The sequence below is a fragment of the Lissotriton helveticus genome, chromosome 3_1 (genome assembly GCF_964261635.1).
Source record: "Lissotriton helveticus chromosome 3_1, aLisHel1.1, whole genome shotgun sequence".
NCBI lineage: Eukaryota > Metazoa > Chordata > Amphibia > Caudata > Salamandridae > Lissotriton > Lissotriton helveticus.
In genome coordinates, this window is record NC_136061.1 from 672,126,314 (window position 1) to 672,145,348 (window position 19,035).

Sequence of the window (19,035 nt, forward strand, 5' to 3'; positions counted from 1 at the left end):
CAACTGGCCGTTGATGGGTCTGAAACGTTGGACTAGGAAGGTTTGAAGGCAGTGGCAGGGGGGAAAGGGTACACAGGCCCACCTGCTGGTCCCTAACCCATGTCTGCAGCCATGCAGGGCTGGACAGCTTGCATGACTCGGTGGCTGGGCGGGACAGGACGTGGCTTGGCACCCCTTCCATAGCCACGAAAAGGACGAAAGTCAGTGGGGCGATGGTGGTGGGCGATTGCCTTGATGTCCACAGGAGCCCCAGTGCTGGGCTAGGTCCAGGTGCCCAGAAGGACATCAGCGAGGGCTTCATAGAATGGCAAAAGGGGTTCGGAAGTGGAAGCAGTAGGTAGAAGCACCTCTGTCAGGAGGTTAGTCCTGACTGCCACCGAAGAGAGTTCAAGACCTCGGACCTCGGCTGCCCTCTTCACCACCACAGCGTAGGAAGCTCCCTCCTCTGTAGCCACATTAGGGGGAGAAAGCAAGCCAGTGTCAGGGGAAGTTTCCAGACTACTGGCGTCACTCAAGCTGATCGGTTAAAGGGTACATCTGCTCCTCCCATTCCTCTTCACCAACTTCTGGCCCAAAAGGAATGCCAGGGATGAACACAGGGACAAAAGTCCCTTCCAGCATCAGAACCGATACCTATCAACATCGATCTGGCTCTGTGCCAAACTTTGGACGGATCCACCAACTCCACGGCGCCTGAGAGCGCCCTAAAATGAGGTAGAAGGTATCATAGAACTTTTGTATTTGGGCAGGAGACGCTCTGGATCCTGAAAAAGTGGGGAGGCTTTCAAGCGACGATCCTCTGAGTCCTGTGTCGTCGGCTGACAGACAGGGAGAAGTTGAAGAACTCGTGTGCTTCTTCAACTTCTTCTTGTGTTTGCCTGACTTACCCGACTTCGCTGACGACTTGGAGTGTGACGAGAAATGTGGGCTCTTTGACAGGACTCATGACCTTCCCCTCAAATGAGAATGGGAGCGACGCGGAGCTGAGTGCTGGGCCTCCAATAGCTTTGGGGACAGCTCCCGCAAAGCCTTCAGGTTCATTGCCCGGCAAGCGGACCCCAACTTTGGGTCATGGTCACGCTCCAGAGGCACACGAGGTTCTGATCCGTCACAGACATCGTCCGAGGCACAGGGCTTGCAGCCAGTCTGACGTTGGGACATTCTTGATGTACCAGGAGTCCGAGACTCAAGAAAAAAGTTGACAAAAATGCTAGCCAAAAAATGGCTAAGGGGTAGCTCTCTCCGGATCTGCGCTTAGGCTCGCATGGAAAAACAAAGAATTGACATCAGCGCGCATTAGCAGCTTCAATATAGGTCCCGAGATGTCATCCGGGAACCCAGATGCCGCCGATGGACGTGGAGCTGAACAGCGCCACATACCAATGCACAAGGGTACTGCTGATAAAAAATCTCTGAATCCAGACTGACGCCTGGGGGAAATTTTAAGGTTAGGAATCTACAACTAATGGTCTCTATCAAATACACAAAAAACAATGCCACTGCAGGGAACACATACACGAGTAGTTTAACATGTCTTTTCTAAGGCTTACACAACAGGCAATTAATAAAAAGGGGATAGTCTTTTCATTCAGAGGAAATGTTTATATATGTATGATTGATAGAGCATGGGAATACTTTTTCATTTACACGCTCCCTGTGTGGATTCTATAGGGAGAAATTGAGAAAAAATGAAGTTCTGGAGAATAGTCACAGTTTTGCTTAAATACTACTCCGTTAAAAGAGCATCATCTCTCAGTAGTACAAAATAGGCCAGAAAAAGAAAAGGAATCAGCTGTGAAAAGCCAATCCTCTGAGCTCACCTGAGTCGAATGTGGGATGCAAGACTTTTGTTTAAGCATCATTAAAGAAAACCAAGGGTTACAAAGCACGGGGTAATTCTGCTGCTTTCCAGCCACACCCTGGTCAGGAGCTCGTTTCAATACTTTACCCATTAATGGGTCCTAATAAAAAAAATTCAGGACTGTTCACAAGTAGACCAAGTAAGTTGTCTCTATTAGGAGCCCTCTAGTGTTTTTAGATCTTGTCTGTGGGAGCATGCACTAGTGCATGCACTCTTGTTTAGGAGAGACATTCTGTTATTTAAGGGGCTTGGAGCCTGCCCAATGCTTAATGTTTCGTGGGATTTATTGTCACTCTAATTTGCTTCCTTCAAATTAGGCAGCACCAGCTGGTTTCACTTCCTTTTCTTTCGGCCGGAGCATGGACTAAGAACTAATTTCTTCATTTCAATTAGAGTCCTACCACTGCTGGCGATGTGATTAAGGTACTATTATTATTTTCTTGTTCCCCCACCCATCTACCTGCCTGTGTTGCTTCTTCCACCCTCCCAGGTCAATGTGACTTCTTCCCCTCCTATCCGGTTCATTTTAACTTGTGTCTAGTCCCTACAGAATGGCCTGCCTTGTTCTCATTTAGTTGAAGTGAATTATTATTTCTCTAATGTAGGATTTCTTGGAGTCCTTGTGTAAGCATTGATACGCTGGAATTGTTGCTGTCTGCTCTTAGAGTGATCTGAGCATCATCCACATAAGATTGGAATCCTAAATTATACTGTCCAATAATCATGGTTTGGATATAGATTAATAGGGAGGGGATAGTGGGTACTGCTGTGGTATCCACAAGGGAGCATAAATGGTGAGGAGGTGTATGTTCCCATTTGTAAAATAAGAAGAGCCAGTTTAAGGCTAGGTCGAAAGCTTCCTTAAAGTAGTGACCCAGGAGCAGCAAGTCTGCAGCATCGAACACACTCAAGAGAGATTCAGTGGTCCCAGGAGCTGACACCCTCTTTGTTCACTGTTTGTAGTAGATTGACTATCATCTCCTAAGAGTTGTCTTGGTTCCCTGTCCTGCTTTGAAACCAGCCTGGTCTTCATCAAATAGATTGTATTATTCTATAGGGATTGTAGTTGACTCGTGGACACCGATACCAGCCTCTACCAATGAGTGGAAGTCTTTCAATGGGATAATAACTGTTGGAATCAGCAGAGATTAGATTTAATTATTTAAGAAGTTGTCTAATGAGAGCACTTTTAATTGCTTGGGTAAATTCCTTCCCGAAATGATGAATTTATTGTTGAGTATAGAATTTATGTAAAAGCCACATAAGGGTTTATACATTACAGCTACTTGGAACATGGGCTCCGGCTCTACATTGTATGCGAGTGAATGCTTGGCACAGCATGGGTGATGCACCACACTCCAAGGTCCCTCCCACTGGACGGAGACATGGTGTCTGACTTTATCATCTTCTGCAGGTTGAATGGTAATGCTGACTCCTCATTAGGCATTGGAGCACATGTGTGTTGGCCTGGCCCTTTTTCTGAGAGTAAAAGAGGGTCTTACACAGCAACAGGTCAGAGGAATGTTGGAGCAGAAGGCAGTGTTTAAATTTGATCTGCTTTGGTGGCAGCTCATTTAAAGTATGGCAGGAGATCCGAGAGAGCCCGGCAGGCTCCTGACATGATGCATAGCCCTCAAGCACCCTGTGTATAGCGTGGTCTCTTAGCAAATGACAAATAAGTGGGCTCCATCTGAGGTCTATGAGGTGGTACCACCCCTCAAAGGGTCTGAGGCAAGGAGAGACTGCGTGATAGATGCACAAAGGATTTTTTGGTTGCAAATCCTGCCATTCACAATTTCATGCTTTTTGCGACAGCAATTTTTTTTGTAGTGTACAAAATCCATTTCCCCAGTCAGAAAACTTTTTCCAGCACGTAAAATGGGTTTATGACCCACACTGAATCGCAATTTGAAAGAGGTGTGAAAGAGAAGTTCCTTCCAAATTGCTATTCAGTATGTATGTTTCAGTGCTCCGAGATTGCCATTCTAGTTGCAATCCATCGAAAAGTTACCAACTCCTCTAAAGAGGTGATACAGAGGACAGAAGGGGAAGGGAACCCTTTACCTTTGGGAATTAAGTTGGCAGCTTCAATGACAATAGGCAATGGCGCAGCAGATAACTGCCTGCTCTCTGACGTTTTCCAAACAAAAAACTTTAAAAAAACAGCACTGGTTCCTCTAAGAAACACAGACTAATTAAAAAAATAGTTTTGGAATGCAATAACAGGGATGGTAGTCTGTTGTCCCTTGTAGGCCACACTACCCGAGTGATTTCAACCAATCACAGGGGGTTGCAAATTGTGACCTGTCTAATGAATATTAGTGAGACAGGTCGGCCTGTGACCCCCTGCGAATGGTGATTTTGCAAACTGACATGATAGTACATATTGGTTTGCAAAATTTGTTTCCATGTGCAAAAAGTTGGTGTGCAATTTGGAAACCAACTTGTGAATGGAATCTTTGTACATCTGACCCTCTAGCTTTGTAGAATTATGTTTGAGCAGCAACAGGGCAGTTTAGTCTATATGCACTTGTGGCACAGCAAAGGAAGACAGGCCAGGAGGGGCCCATGCAGGTAGGAGCAGTGGGGCTGCGTTGGGGAGGTAGGGGGGTATTCGACTGACGACCACGAGGGAAAATTAAATAAATAATATGTTTCCCCTCGGCTGCGTCTGTCAAAATCCCCTCCCCCACCCGGCCCCACCGCTCTGACCTGCACGGGCCGCTGCTGAGACAGTCCTTGCCAGCATTGACTAGCTGTGCTTGTCTGAGAGTGAGACAGTATATATGATAGACCCCAAACTTCAGTGATGGCATCACCAGACAGTCATCTCTTTCATTCTAACCATGGCCTGCGTTGAATTCCAAAGATGGGTGCTCCTCACCAAGAAAAGTGCTCACAAGGGCAGTGTCTTATCAAAGGAACAAAGAGAAGATTTTGAGATGTGAGGCTAAATGTACTTTTGTTTTTTAAGGTATCACAATGCCACAGGTGTATTCGAGTTTTGGAATATGGGAAATTTATAACGGAAACACAAAGCATTACATTTTAGCTTTCAAGAGTCAAAGCCATTGAAGATTTCTGTATGTGACTGACATGTGAAACGTGTAGTTACGATTAAACATATTGCAGACAGGTTTATCTTCTGCATAGACTAGTGACTGACTGATTTATTTATTACCTGATGACTGCATTGCTTTTCTATTACCGGCATAAACATCTGACTCCATGAGTTGCTTCTTGCCTACTTATTGCTATCACATGCTTCTTCTGTTATATGCACAAACTACTGACTGCATAATTTACTTGTTATCAGTATCAACTGCTGGACGCATGATCTACTTGTTATTATGAGGAACTGCTGACAGTACCTGCCAAAACCTCTGACTACATGCTTTGCCTACAGTGACTCCTGACTTATACATACGTATATTGATGCATACAGACATTATCACTTCTCGCTTGCTCTAGTTCTTCCATATTGTGTGAACTGGCTATTTGTGTACACATCTAGCCAAACACTTAGCTTGCATACCGCTAACAACACGCTTGGTCTTTTACCTGCATACACTGTTGACCGCATGCTTGGCTTGGTTTCTGGCATCATTCTGGTCTTCTCCTCCAGCGACGTACAGGAATCCGTCCATGACAGCTACACATTGATTGAAGCTCTTAGAAGGTAAGTCTGCCAGATTGACCCAGTTCCCCTCTGAGTCCCTGTACCTGACTTCCCGACTCAGGGATTTTTCAGATGATGCCGTGCGACCTGCAACTGCCACCAACACTCGTTGACCTCCGCGCATTTGCGTTCTCTTGGACTGCAGTGAGTTTTGCTGAAAAGGAAGTAGGTGATAATTCATGGCTTCCACCAGCAGCCGATGGCATTCAGCATCCAGCATCATTCGTGGGACTGGCTGTATATGGGTCACCAGATCTTGTGCTGTGATGGTTCCAAATCGGACATTACTTATTAAGGAAGCAGCATGCTTTGCACGTTCTGTGTTGAAATCCAGCCATTTCATAGCAATCTGGAAGGCGGTCACTTCAGAGGGAATACACAGGTCATCATCTGCTAGAAGCTCTTGTACCTGCTCCAGGGGCAACTTCAGAAACTGCTCAGTCCCTGAAAACTCCACCAGGTTCTCCCTCATAAACCTTCCGGCCACTTGGCGGGTGTTGGCAAGTTCATACTTCTCCGAAAGGTTGGTGATGTACAAACAGTTGTCAACATTCATCTCCTGAGTTAGGAAGTCTGTACACAGGGCTAGTAGAGTGGTCATCTGAAGGAAGCTGGCTGTTGAGATAGTGCTGCCAATGGTGTAGAGCGAGAGGCTAAGCTTCCCTCTATAAGCATAGTTGAGCACTGTGGCCAACCCAACTGGAGACACGTCCTTGAGATCCAGGCGCTGAAGGCTGGGCTCCTTCTTCAGCAGGGTATGGAAGTAGGCACTGCAGGAAGCTAGAACAACTTTGTGGACATCAAAGTCCTTGGTCTTGGTAGAGATAGTGAAATCACAGAGAAAGAGCTCCTGCCGCATGTTGCTTATGGCCTCCAGGAGCTCGAGTCCATGCTTGGAGTTGTGCACTTCAGTGGCCGAGCAGCGAAAGCCATTAGAGCCACCGTCTAAGAGGCCATTGAGTGTGTTGAGCTGTTCAATGTCCAAGCTTGTGTCATCTCCCACCAGGGTCGGGCCAGCCTCCACTTTCGGCTTTTTGGGGTTCTTCTTTTTTGGAGCCATCTTCTTAGGAAGGGGGACCTAAAAAGACAGAAAATATTCATAACTGATAAATGTGAGAGGTTTCTGCGAACTCTTTCTCCCCACCCTGCATGACCCAGGGGCAGCAACGGCATACCCAACCAGTGACTACTTGAAGCATATGGAACTGTTAACTGAAACTAAATAATCTATGGCTCTCGGATACATGCAATTTAGTTTTGTTATTTTCATTTTCGAAAACAATATAGCCATTGGACAATTACCCATGTGTGCCTAGTCTAGTCAGGCATGCCATTATTTCTGTAGGTACAAGACTGAGCTTTGGTGAGGATGGCTTGGAATGAACATCACTTCTTTCCAGTAAATACAAATGAGGTGGGCTTGTGACTAGAAAAGTCCCAATTTCCAGCAGTTTCTTCTTCAACCATTTGTAAATTGATACTTGTATAGCGCACTACTCACCCGCAAGGGTCTCAAGGCGCTTGTACGAATACCGCTGTGGAACCCATCCTGGCTTTCCCTGTGAGGTGTCCACTCCTGGGCACCCCCAAGGTGGAGGCCAGGCATCCTTAGCGTTGTGGGGGCCGTTGTGGAGATTAAGCAAGCTATTGCCCAGAGTTGCAGAGTGGGACTCCATGATTGGAATAGGCACCGAGGCGAGAATTATCAGGTCCGTGGAATTTTGAGCCCAAGACCCACCGAGGCGGGGAATTGAACCCTGGTCCCGGGCTAGACCTCTGCATCAGGGTCTGCCGCTCTAACCATTGAGCCACACTTCTCCACATTTGAACGTCAAATCCTTAATTCTCAGTGTATACTGTATACAATTTAGCACCACTACGTCCTATATATATGGTATGTCAGAATATTGATATAAAAAATATTGATATTCTGACAAACGACTCATATATATTGTGACCTAAATATCGTTTACAGAAATATTGATAAACTAGGTGGAGATTTTATTTGATTTTTGTTAGCGATATGTCAGACACTATAATTTTGTCAGACCGTATATAAGCCACAATATTTTGATACCACATCCCTTCTTCAAAGAAAAGGCTGCTTCTGTTTAAAAAAAAGAACTTGTGGAACCCCATACGAAAATATATATTGCAGCTTTCATATGATCGGGAGTGTATAACAATGGATACTTAAGAACGTTAAATATAGGTTTTTCTTCCACAGTCGCCTTAACTCTAAGGAACAGAAGTTTTTCTTTCATAAGAAGTTAGTTGCTTTGATGTTTGGATATAAAGCAAGTTGAGAGGAGGCAACATGGCGGCTGGGAGAGTAGCCAGCAAGCAAGGTCATGCTTGATCTCCCTTGAGGTCCCTGCCACATTTTCCCTCAATTCTTTAATTATCAAGTAGAACCAGCAAAATTGCCATGGCATTTTAGTGATTCCCCTAACACCCAAAGTTTCAGGCTATCCTGTTTGCAGCACACCAAACTGGACACAGTGTTTAAGTCCTATGACTTCCCTTGGGCTCTTGTCCATTGGCTTACGATCGCACTCTGGAACTGTGAAGAACTTGCTCTCTTTAATTGATCTTTATTGCTTTCAATAGATTTTGATACACCCTAATGAGTATCTTGGGTACAACATTTCCATTACAACATGTTCATATCTGCATTTGAGGGCAACTGCATATGAAGTATACATGTTTCAACGATGACATTTGGCACTATGTGGCTAAAACCAAGCAGGACAAACCTGAACCAAAATTGAGAATTTGGAAAACGGTTTATTATATGGTGTAGCTGTGGGACCTGACAATGTAATTAACCCACTACCTTTACTGGCTCCAGTCAGATTCATTTGAAAAATTCTTAGCTCAACACTGGGTGCTCTCATTCTGGGAGCATCTGTGGCTCTGAGCAGTCAGACTTTATCAAAGGAACAAGTATATAACAATAAAAGTACTAAAACAACTGCATAAGAAAGAAACAAGACTCAAAATAATCCAACACCAATTTGCAAAAATTGGTTGTATTGTTATCTTTAAAATGACACCTCAATGACAAAAATCTCCCAAACTGTTCTGGAGATATTAATTTTTAAAGGAACAATAAATCACTGCTTTTCCATTCAACACAATAAAACATAGTAGATTGGGCTTGTGGTCAACATTTGTAAACTTTGGAAAACCTTTATAAAGTTGCAAACTGCTATTCCAGCTTGCTTTGGGTGACCAACTCCTGCAAGAAGCGAGTCACAGAGGCCAAGGAGGATAGGTTGAGCAGTTGCCTTGTATACCAAACAATCTCTAATCCAGTTCCATGCTCTATGGGGCTACTCCTTGGTCCACAAACACAGTGGGCCAACTTTGGCCCAGAGGATCAATGTCCGTCGAAGTCCGGTTGAAGTCCAGCTAAAATCCAGTTACCACTGATCTACTGGTCTCCGGTTACATTGAAACAAGCGGTTCCCTTTCGCTCGTGGTAACTTCTGTCTTGGGCAACCAGATTGCACTTCAACATCTCTCCCAGGTCTAGCAGACTCGGGTTCAATGTTTGAAGGTTAGGTCCTGGTCTCCCAGGCTGCACATTGGTGGTCACTGGCAATCAGGCGTTCTTGGCTACCAACTTGCCGTGGCAAGCTTCTTCAGCTTTTTTGGCCCTGTAGCTGTAACAGGAAGTCAGCGAACTGACACTGGGAGTCATCTCTTTTGTCTGAGGCTCGGAGACAACTTTTCCTTAAGCAGCACACCAAAGGCACAGTCCTCTCTTTGCTAGCCCAAGGAGCAACAGGTGCCGTCCAGTCTTAGTGCAGCCTCTCTTTTCTGGGTCTAAAGAACAGTAGGAAAGTCCGTCTTTGTCTTTGGTAATTTCTTCAGTACCAACGGGATCTGATGTCTACGTGTATGCTGGTGAATGACGGAGTGCTGCAATATATATATATATATATATATATATATATATATATATATATATATATATATATATATATATATATATCACCTCTGTGAAAGAGGCTGCATACTTAATAAGGCGGCTTCAATGTAGCAGACACAGAACCTCCTGCTCGTAAATCAAACAAAACCTTTCTCTTGAACAGAAAAAGCCATTGAGCCATGATTCCGTGGAGTTTCCAGTGCTTTATTTAAAGAAACAAAGTTCGTCAGTTGCTTGCAATTGTTTTCTGTCCCAAGCAACTGACGAACTTTGGTTTTCTGTTCAAGACAAAGGTTTTGTTTGATTTATGAGCAGGAAGCCCCCTTATTAAGTATGTGGCCTCTTTCACGGAGCATTTTGTGGAGGTGATTTACTTGTTAATAGAGGCCCGACTCACTCGCATCAATCTTTGGAAAAGAGGGAACTTCCCAATAACAATACCAAAGAGCACGAGTGCAGGAGGTGAGGAGAAATGCTCTTCTAACTCACGGATTCCAAGTGAAGTAAGATGCGATATTGATTATCATGCTACGTATGCTTGCAAATCTGATGAATTGTTATTTTATTCTACGCACTGACTTGGCTTTTAAAAATGTCACTCTGCAGTGTGTGCAAGAAGCTCAAAACGCTGCATGAAAACACAGAGGGGCAGATTTACAAGCCACTTGCGCCTCTTTTACGCCGCTGTTGCGTTACCTTTGTGACACAGAGGCGGCGCAAAAGTTGCGACATGCTGCGGGGTATTTACAACGTGACGCATCTGGAAGATGCATCACGTTGTAAAGCCCTGCGCCAGAAGTAGGAGTTCCTGCGCAGTGGGGGGCGTTCCGGCACACAAGCACATGTATACACACATATACACACATATAGATATATATATCCACACATCATTTTCAAATCTTATCTCACTTGTCTTTATTGCTGTTTACGCAGATGACATTGCCTCTTTATATCCAAATTAAACCCAACTGTCATTATAATTAAACAGATGGTGGATTATGTTGACTCTGTACTAGGATATAAACTTAACATCACTAAGAAACCGGGGGCGTGGCCAAGATGGCGGCTGAGCCAGACGCGCAATAGAGAGCTCCGCGCAAGGCCTGCCAAAAATCCTATAATTTCCTTCACTCTCCGCTGTTCCTCGTGCATGGAAGGTGCCCCTTCCGCACTTCTGCAGCTCCCGCTCTCATTACGGAGTGAGGCTTTGCTCGCTGACTGATGGCTCAGCGGTGCGAGCCCTTTGATCAGGAGGTCTACATTGATCCAGGAGCCTCTCCTAATCTGGGTTTCCAGGCCGCAGATTACGTTGTATCCTGAGGTGTACCCCAGCAACCACGCCGAAGCGCGGGAGGCATTGGCCATCCCGGCTTGAGCCAACCTGGTTGAACTCTGCACCAGGTACCGCCCGGACCGAGTGGGGGGAACTACCGATGCCGCGGGCCCCCGCTGCATTGAAACTCATGATGCACTAGACTGCGCTCATCCCATTGCTGCGTGGTTGCGCGGGTGCAGCGGCCCAACACAGCTGACCCCAACCCTTGAAACACGCCACCCTCGCTCCTTTCACAGGGACCTAGGAGACATTCTTTGCCCTTCTTTCTTTCCAACTCCTCCCGTTGACACGGCTATGTCGCACGAACGTCCTGCGAGGAGCCCTGGAAACGGCGCTGCCTCCTGGATTCCAGGCCAGGAAATACTACGGACGGAGGGGTCGAGCCGGAATGGACTTCAACTGTGGTTGCTCCCGACTCACTTAGTAGGCGGACTTTGATTATGCTGAGGGACTAGCATGCATAACACTTCAAAAGCACACTGCACTGTAGTTAGTGAAGGCCTGTTACCAGTGGCTATATCATGCCCTGTATGGGCTAGTTTATGGAGAATAGCTCTATTCTTTAGTGCATGCGCCGCATGGTCAACTTGTCCTTTTTCATTCTATTCTCTCCTCCTCCTCACATAAACTCGACATACAATGCTGCAGCACCGCCAGCAGCAGGCTATTGGACAGGTATCCGAGAGTTGGGAAAGCGAATGCTGGGAACTCAATGGTTGCCTCTATCCACCACTCCACTTTTTGCCTCTCATAGGGCACACTGAACCAGTTTCAGTCATAATCCCCACCAGCTGCTGTACGGACACTGTTGCACATGATCACGTTGCCTCTTTTATGATGGGGCAAAGACCAAACGGACAGAGCCCAGGTGCCGGCTGGCAGCATGAAAGTGACTGAAGAACGCCCGATGGTCGGTGCTCCCGTGGGCAAGAGGCTGGCGGCCACACTATCTGACCACTCCCACCGATTTAATGAGCTCCTCTCATTGTCCTGGACGTCAAACCACCTACACTAGAACTGAAGTTGGACTCAAACTAAGTCTCCTTTGGAAGGATCACAAAAAACTGAAGGACTGGGTCAAAAGCTCTGAATCCGCACTGGCCACCCTTAGACTCACAGTACTAGACTCCGGCAAACGTCTTCGGGCCATGCAGGTGGAGGTGGAATACTTGCGTGGACGTATCGAGAACTAAGAAGGGAGAAAAAGAAGAAATAATATCCACATGGTGGGCCTTTCTGAGCAGGCAGAGGGCCCAAACATGGAACTCTACTTGGAGGACTGTTTTGTCAATACAATGCTGCAGGGCAAACAATCCACCTTCTTCTCAGTGGAGAGGACCCACCGGGTCCCAGGGAGACTGCCCGGGCACCCCTCTGCCCCTCTGCGTCCGGTGGTGGCTCGCTTGTTCAACTACCAGGACAGAGATCACATATTACAGGTTACAAGAGTAAGGGGTCCGTGGACTGTGGAGACTACCCCAGTACATATTTACCCGTACTAGACCCTGGAGGTCCATAGACGCAGATCTTCCTTCCTTGAGGTGAAGAAGTGCCTACGTGACCATAACATAAAATACACCTTACAGTTTCCCTCCACCCTCAGGGTGCAACATGAGGGCACCACCACCTTTTGTGCCGCCCTGGAGAATGCCTGGAACTGGCTTGAGCATAGCGGATTTGCACCCTCACATAGGGACAAGTCTGGCTTCTCCGCTCCGTGGCAGACACAGAGACAGCACAAGACTTGCTCAAGACGCCGGCTGCGGGTCCCACCAAAGAGCAAGCGGGAAGGGAAAAGGCCCTTGCAGTAAACAAGAAACATACAACAACTCTTTCTCCCTCATCCTCAGAGGCGGAGACCAGTCCGACGACCCATCATTGCTGTCTGACTCCCAGATCGGAGCTGTGCGGTATTGGGAGATGGCCCCACTGTCACTCCCCCAAACATCCGAGGAACGATGTGACACTCTTTGATTAGGTTTGAAGAGGGTATGAATGGGTAGATAAATATGTTGTATCGCTGGGCATGTACTGCCATGTAACTTACTCTATAAGCCAGGCCACAGGAGGCGATATCTATCAAGAGGGTCTACCGCTGTTACCCTAACTACACAGAACCTTTGCATTAGACACTTTTCTTGAATTGCTATTATTGCATCTCAGTGCCGATGGCCAGTTGCCCGTTGGCTTACTGGCTTGGGAGTGAGAGTTGGGAGTTAATCTTGTTCTGGGTACCACATACTCTAGCTACGCCAGAGAAGCACTGATCTGGGTGGTCCCCGGGACACAGCTAGAGGGCATGCGCACTTGCGTTGATAATGAGGGGTGCTATGTAATACTAGGGGGACTGTTGGACGGCCTCCCAATATCGCTGGTGACGCTGTATGGCCCCAATAACAACAGTCCTCCTTTCTGCAGTCCTGAACTCCAGCACTATTGCAGAACACACTGTCCCTAGTCTGCTGGGGTGCAAATTTGACTGCACTCTCGATTTAAACGGGGACATTCAGGCCCCCACTCCTCGGCACCCAATCAATTATGCTTACAGACATGGTCTAGCAACCTCCAGGCACAAGAAGCCTGGTGCGGCTTACACCAAGATACTAGGGAATACTCATACTACTCTGGGTTGCACGAGCTACACACCAGAATAGACTTAGTATAATGTTCACAAGATGCTATAGCCATGGTGTCCCAAGTGGAATATCTTGGACGCACCCTAGCAAATCATTGTCCGCTGCGGTTGTCCTGGGGGAGATGTTAACTCAAAATTCCAACATGGTGACTGCCCCTGGAGGCGCTCTGCGATGCCCACTCCGCTCTTCCCTTTCAGAAACCATTACTTCTTATTTTCAAGACAATAGGGGTACCACATCCAGTTTTGGGGTGGAGTGGGACACTTTTAAAGTCGTACTCCATGAACATATGATTAAAGCGGTATAAGGGGCTCGGTTAACCCGCCGCAAGGGGCTTGGCAACTTGGAATCCTTGATACGCCGGTATGAACAGGCATCTTCCCTCCGCCCCATCATTTGCAGCTGCACTGGCCCAAGCTCGGTTAACGTATAAGATGATGCCGGAACAACTGGGTGCCCTTGATCACAGGGACTACTTGGCCAGATGGCACACAGACCGAGAGAGACAAAACCAGCAAAATCCCGGCCATTAGAAAGAATGTATGACGTTACAATGCATACATTTACACCGCATGCCTTTACAACGCAGTTTTTACATTGAAACATCCTTTACAACGCATACATTTACATTGCATGCCATTACAACAAAAAAATGTAAACTACATTTACAACGCATTCCATTACATCGCATTATATCTTTACAACGTATACCATTACAACACATACCATTACATTGCACTTAAGGTAAGTGTTGGATAGTGTAGGGGTAAAAATTGATATTCTAACTACAGGAGGTGCAACAGTAGGGTAAGTGTTGGATAGTGTAGGGGTACTATGCGTTGTTATGACATGCGATCTAATGCCTGCATTGTAGTGACATGCGTTGTAGCGTAATGCTTTGTAGTGACATGCAATGTAATGGCTGCGTTGTAGTGACATGCGTTGTAATGGATGTTGCGATGTAATGACTGCGTTGTAAATGTAGTGCGATGTAATGACTGCGTTGTAAAGGTTGTTTCCACATTAGAAATGATGAGGAACACATCGTTAACACACCGGCCAAAATGAATGCCCCTTTCCATTAGTTTTATGCCTCTCTGTACAGAGCCCCCAAAGAGTACAACCTAGCCGAGATACAACTTTTTCTGAAGAGATTACCCTTTCCCGAGTTCCGCCCACATTGTACACGGAGCTGGAATCCCCGATCACCGAAGCTGAGATAACAGATTCCATTCAACAGATGGCAATAGATATGGCACCAGGGGCTGACAGTTGGCCCTTAGAGTTTTACACGAACTACCGCATGCAACTGGCCACTCGCCTACATCGTGTATACACTGACGCATATGAAAAAGGCATACTGCTCTCTTCCCTCCAAGAGGCAGTGTTGGTGGTCCTACCCAAACCAGGCAGGGATCTATTACTTCTTGGGTCCTAAAGCCCATTGTCCTTCCTGAACTCTGATTGTAAGATCCTTGGCAGAGTTCTGGATAATAGACTGATTATGGTAACCCAAATTCTCATGCACTGTGACCAGAATGGCTTCATACCTGGTAGAAATACTTTCCTCAATCTGCGCAGACTCTTCCTGTTGATGGACTGTGCGAGCACTTGACATTGAGAAAGCTTTTGATATCCTGGGATGGTACTACTTACTGCCTTCAGGATAAGCCCCCAATTCCTAAAGTGGACCTCCTTGTTATATATTCACCAACACTAGTAAAGACCGGATCTATAATTTCGGATCCCTGTGCTATTAAACGGGGCACCCAGCAAGGATGCCCCTTATCACCAATCATTTTTGCGCTAGCAATGGAACCACTAGCTTACGCACTCAAACAGCGGGCCACGGACTGGGGCATAACGGCATATAATCAATGGCATGTAGTTTCACTGTACACGGACGACGCACTGATATACTTGCGCGGAAACTCAATGGTCCTGCCGGGACTGATGCACTGTTGGATTGGTTTGGGTTTTGTATCTGGCTTGAGGGAGAACTGGACCAAATCCCTCCTATTCCCTATGACCTCCCTGACTCCCGACCAGAGCAGAGTCCTTCCACATACGCCACACCCCTAGTCCTGCAACTCCTTCAAGTATCTGGGCGTCCAAGTATACCACTCGACTATAGACTTACTAGATGGGAATCTGGTAAAGGTAATAATCGGTGCTCGATCCCCTCTACCATACTGGACGGAGTTACCACCTTCACCCATGGGTCACATAGCCATTTCTAAAATGCTGATCCTGTCCAGTACTTTTTTGTTGCCCTCCCCCTCTTACTGCCCCAGACATTTTTTGGGGATCTTAAGTACCTACTGATAGCCCTCATATGTGGTAAGCGTAGGAAGTGGGACTCTCTTGCGAAGCTATATGCCCCACTGTCCGATGGTGAGCTGGGAGCCCCAAATTACGAATATAATTATGTAGCCTCGCAGTTACAGTGTCCAATGCGCTAGCTAACTGCCCATAATGTAATGGAGCTGTTTAACTGGGAGACTGGACTACGCCCACGTGCTATGCTGGATTGGCTGTTGGGCTCGGAGACCACAATCCCATAGAGGCCAGGGAACATCCTAATGTCCACGGCACATTCTTGTTAATACTTTTACCTGCATAAGAAATGCCCCTTCCTCCGTTAAACTACCTCTTTGTAGCCCGGTTCCACAAACACATGCCCCCGCGGTCATGATGCCGGGGCCATCTTTATGCACATGGTATGGTCGTACCCGCGGTTGATGACATACTGAGCAGCAACAGCCGACACACTAATGAAGTCTGCAGGCAGAGCAGTAGCGGTGCACAGCCCTCACTTTTTGTTGGGGTTCACCTCAAGTATGGCAACGCACAAGACCCTAAATAAATTCTTGGATTTGGCGTTGGCGATAGCTAAGCAGAGGATTGCTATGAGTTGGAAATCACACTTAGCCCCTCCCATTCAGTTGTGGCTCACTGGTCTATGCAGAGCTCTCATAGATGAACTTGAGATATACTATGGGACCATACCAGGCTGCCCGATCACACCCAATCCCCCCAACTGGAAAGAATACCTCACTGCAATTGAGGCTAAACTAGCATTTACTCCTACATGACTACCGGACTCGCAGAAGGCCCTTACAGGAGTCAGAATGGGAAATTACCTTGGATCACTTGGAACTGACTTGTAACCCTGCTATCCTCTTCACCCCTCATCCCCCCAACACCACCAACCCCACTCACCACACAGTCATGTTTCATCCACGCTCCGGCACTCTCACATCACATCATCACCCTGTACATGCATAGCCTTGGTCTACAGAAACCCACTAGAAAAATAATAGATCCACTCCCTCCTTTTGTTGATGTTTGTAATATTTATTGACAAGATTGCAATTTCTGCTCCTGATTGCTCAAATTGTCAAATGTGTGGCAAAACATTGTAAACTGTACTATTACTGCATTCATGTTCCTACTACTGCTGCCACTGTATCACACACTGTGCTGATGCTGCACATTATTGCATACTCCCACAATGAATGGAGTTCTGTATGTTTATCAAAAAGTTAATAAAGAAATATAAAAAAACATCTCTAAAACACCACTTTTCCTAACTGGAGAGGGTGTAACTGATGATTCGACTGTAACATACTTAGCACGTTACTTTGGTGTACAACAGTATTTTCAATATAACTATTCCTCCTAATTACATTCGGTTGAGGGACTAACTGCACAACTAGAAAAGTGGAAACATTTACCATTTTCATTAGTCTGTCCAATCAATTTGATTCAATTGACCAGACTTCCGAGTGTGCACGATTTTCTGTGCACACTCACTCCATGTATGTACAATCTATTTTAAGAAGCTACACACTTTGGTTTTACATTAAATATGACAGGGCAAGATTCCTCACAGTTCATTGAAATTGCTCATGGTCCCTATAACCTGGGGTAGATTGAGATTCCACGATTGAAGGCATTATTATAAGGGCTTTTATGAGTCACTATTATGTTTTCTATATTCGATCCACCAGGCTGCAGCATAAATATATTTTTAAATAATAGATCCCACAATATACTAGGCAAATTTGGTAATCCAAAGATTTATAAGAAAATGTGATTCAAGACGCTAGATAACCTGAGAAAGATATTGGGTAGCAGCAGGTAATTTCTACATTTTCCTGATGAACTACCTATTATTATTTGGAACAAATATTTTCATAAATAATATGAGTCAATGATGAATACGTTGACAGATTAGTTTCATGTCCAAATACTGCAATCTTTCTATTATAAAATTAATTTGGCCTACATAAACACGACCTCTTCATATATCTACAAATTTGACGTTTCTTTTATGAAAGAGTTAATACTGACCTTCCCCTCAAGGCTGTACTGGCTGTACCCGGGCAATGGGCGTTTCCCCGAGAGGCTGGAAGGGCAGGGGGCCAAATTGGTTGGTGGGGGCTGGTTTTGTAGCAATGCAGCAGTTTTAAAAGCACTGCAAAGTTCTAGTATATCCAGCAGTTTTCGGGCAACAATAAAAGTGTCAAGCTAGCTCTGGTGATTAATGTACCTTAGAGAGATGGTGGTTTTGTCTGGTGGCAGTTTTGGCTCATCTAAGGTAGCACAGAGGGTCAATATGCCTGCTGCAAAGAACGTGTGCCATGCATACTAAAGAACAGTATTTTATGTACATAGCTCAGTGGGTTACAATTGTAATTAACACAGTAAGGTATGAACTGCCATCACAGAGCTGGGTGCAAACTGTATGGCATAGGTTACAAAGTTATGTGTTATTCCCACTCTTGTATAATCCTTATGTTGCTAAAAAAGGTTTGTTTGGGTAGAAATAAATTCTTGTTAAAGTCAACCCTAGCCATTGGGCTATGTTCTGAATCCTTAGTTTGTGCATATTCACACCAAGCACTCTTTAAAAAATGCCTACCAATATGGATAACATGTGAATCCTACACCTTGTAATCCCCTAGGCCTTATGTAACATTTTCTATACACTGATTTATACATGTATAATTCATTATCTCAGTATGTGTATATGATGTAAAGCGCTCCCTCTCCATACACTGGTTTGAAAGATGCTATGAACAAAGGAAATATATGTGAGAGAGAGGCTTTGGAGAGATAAGAGTTACTGTTGGAGGGTGATAGTGAGGGAATCATTTAAGAGAACCAACATAGATTGTCTTATTCTGATGCACAGTAAGGTCATCATTTACTATGCTTTAAAAGCTAATACTATAAATACATATTGACAAATGTGTGGTAGAATGCGCCATTTTCCCCAAATTGTCTTGGGGGGGAGAACCCCCAAAAACCCCTTTGTAGCGGGCAGGCTCGCTCGCTTCTCCAGCTATGCACCGTATGAGGGGCTGTTTTGAATTTTGCCATGGCTGCTTTGGGTTCCCAGTCCAGCCCTGCTTCTCGTTATGCCAGCATAATTTTTAAAGCTAATTTTCATTACGACAACTCCATCTATTTCAGAGTTGTACACTTACTTAGGGCAGACCGGGACACACTGTGCTCACAAGTGGGCATTGTGGCTTTCCAAGACAATTGAGCATGATCAAATAGTCTGCAACCTTCAGA

General features: G+C 45.7%; 1 protein-coding gene across 1 annotated transcript in view; it reads right to left on the reverse strand.

The window, feature by feature from the left end:
• Positions 1-19,035, reverse strand: part of LOC144822850 (kelch-like protein 31) — a 52,483-nt gene that overhangs the window by 15,312 nt on the left and 18,136 nt on the right. The window contains exon 2 of the mRNA XM_078680806.1: positions 5,423-6,618. Coding sequence (XP_078536932.1) covers positions 5,423-6,600 — 1,178 coding nt within the window. The 5' untranslated portion in view covers positions 6,601-6,618. The remainder of the gene's footprint in view (positions 1-5,422; positions 6,619-19,035) is intronic.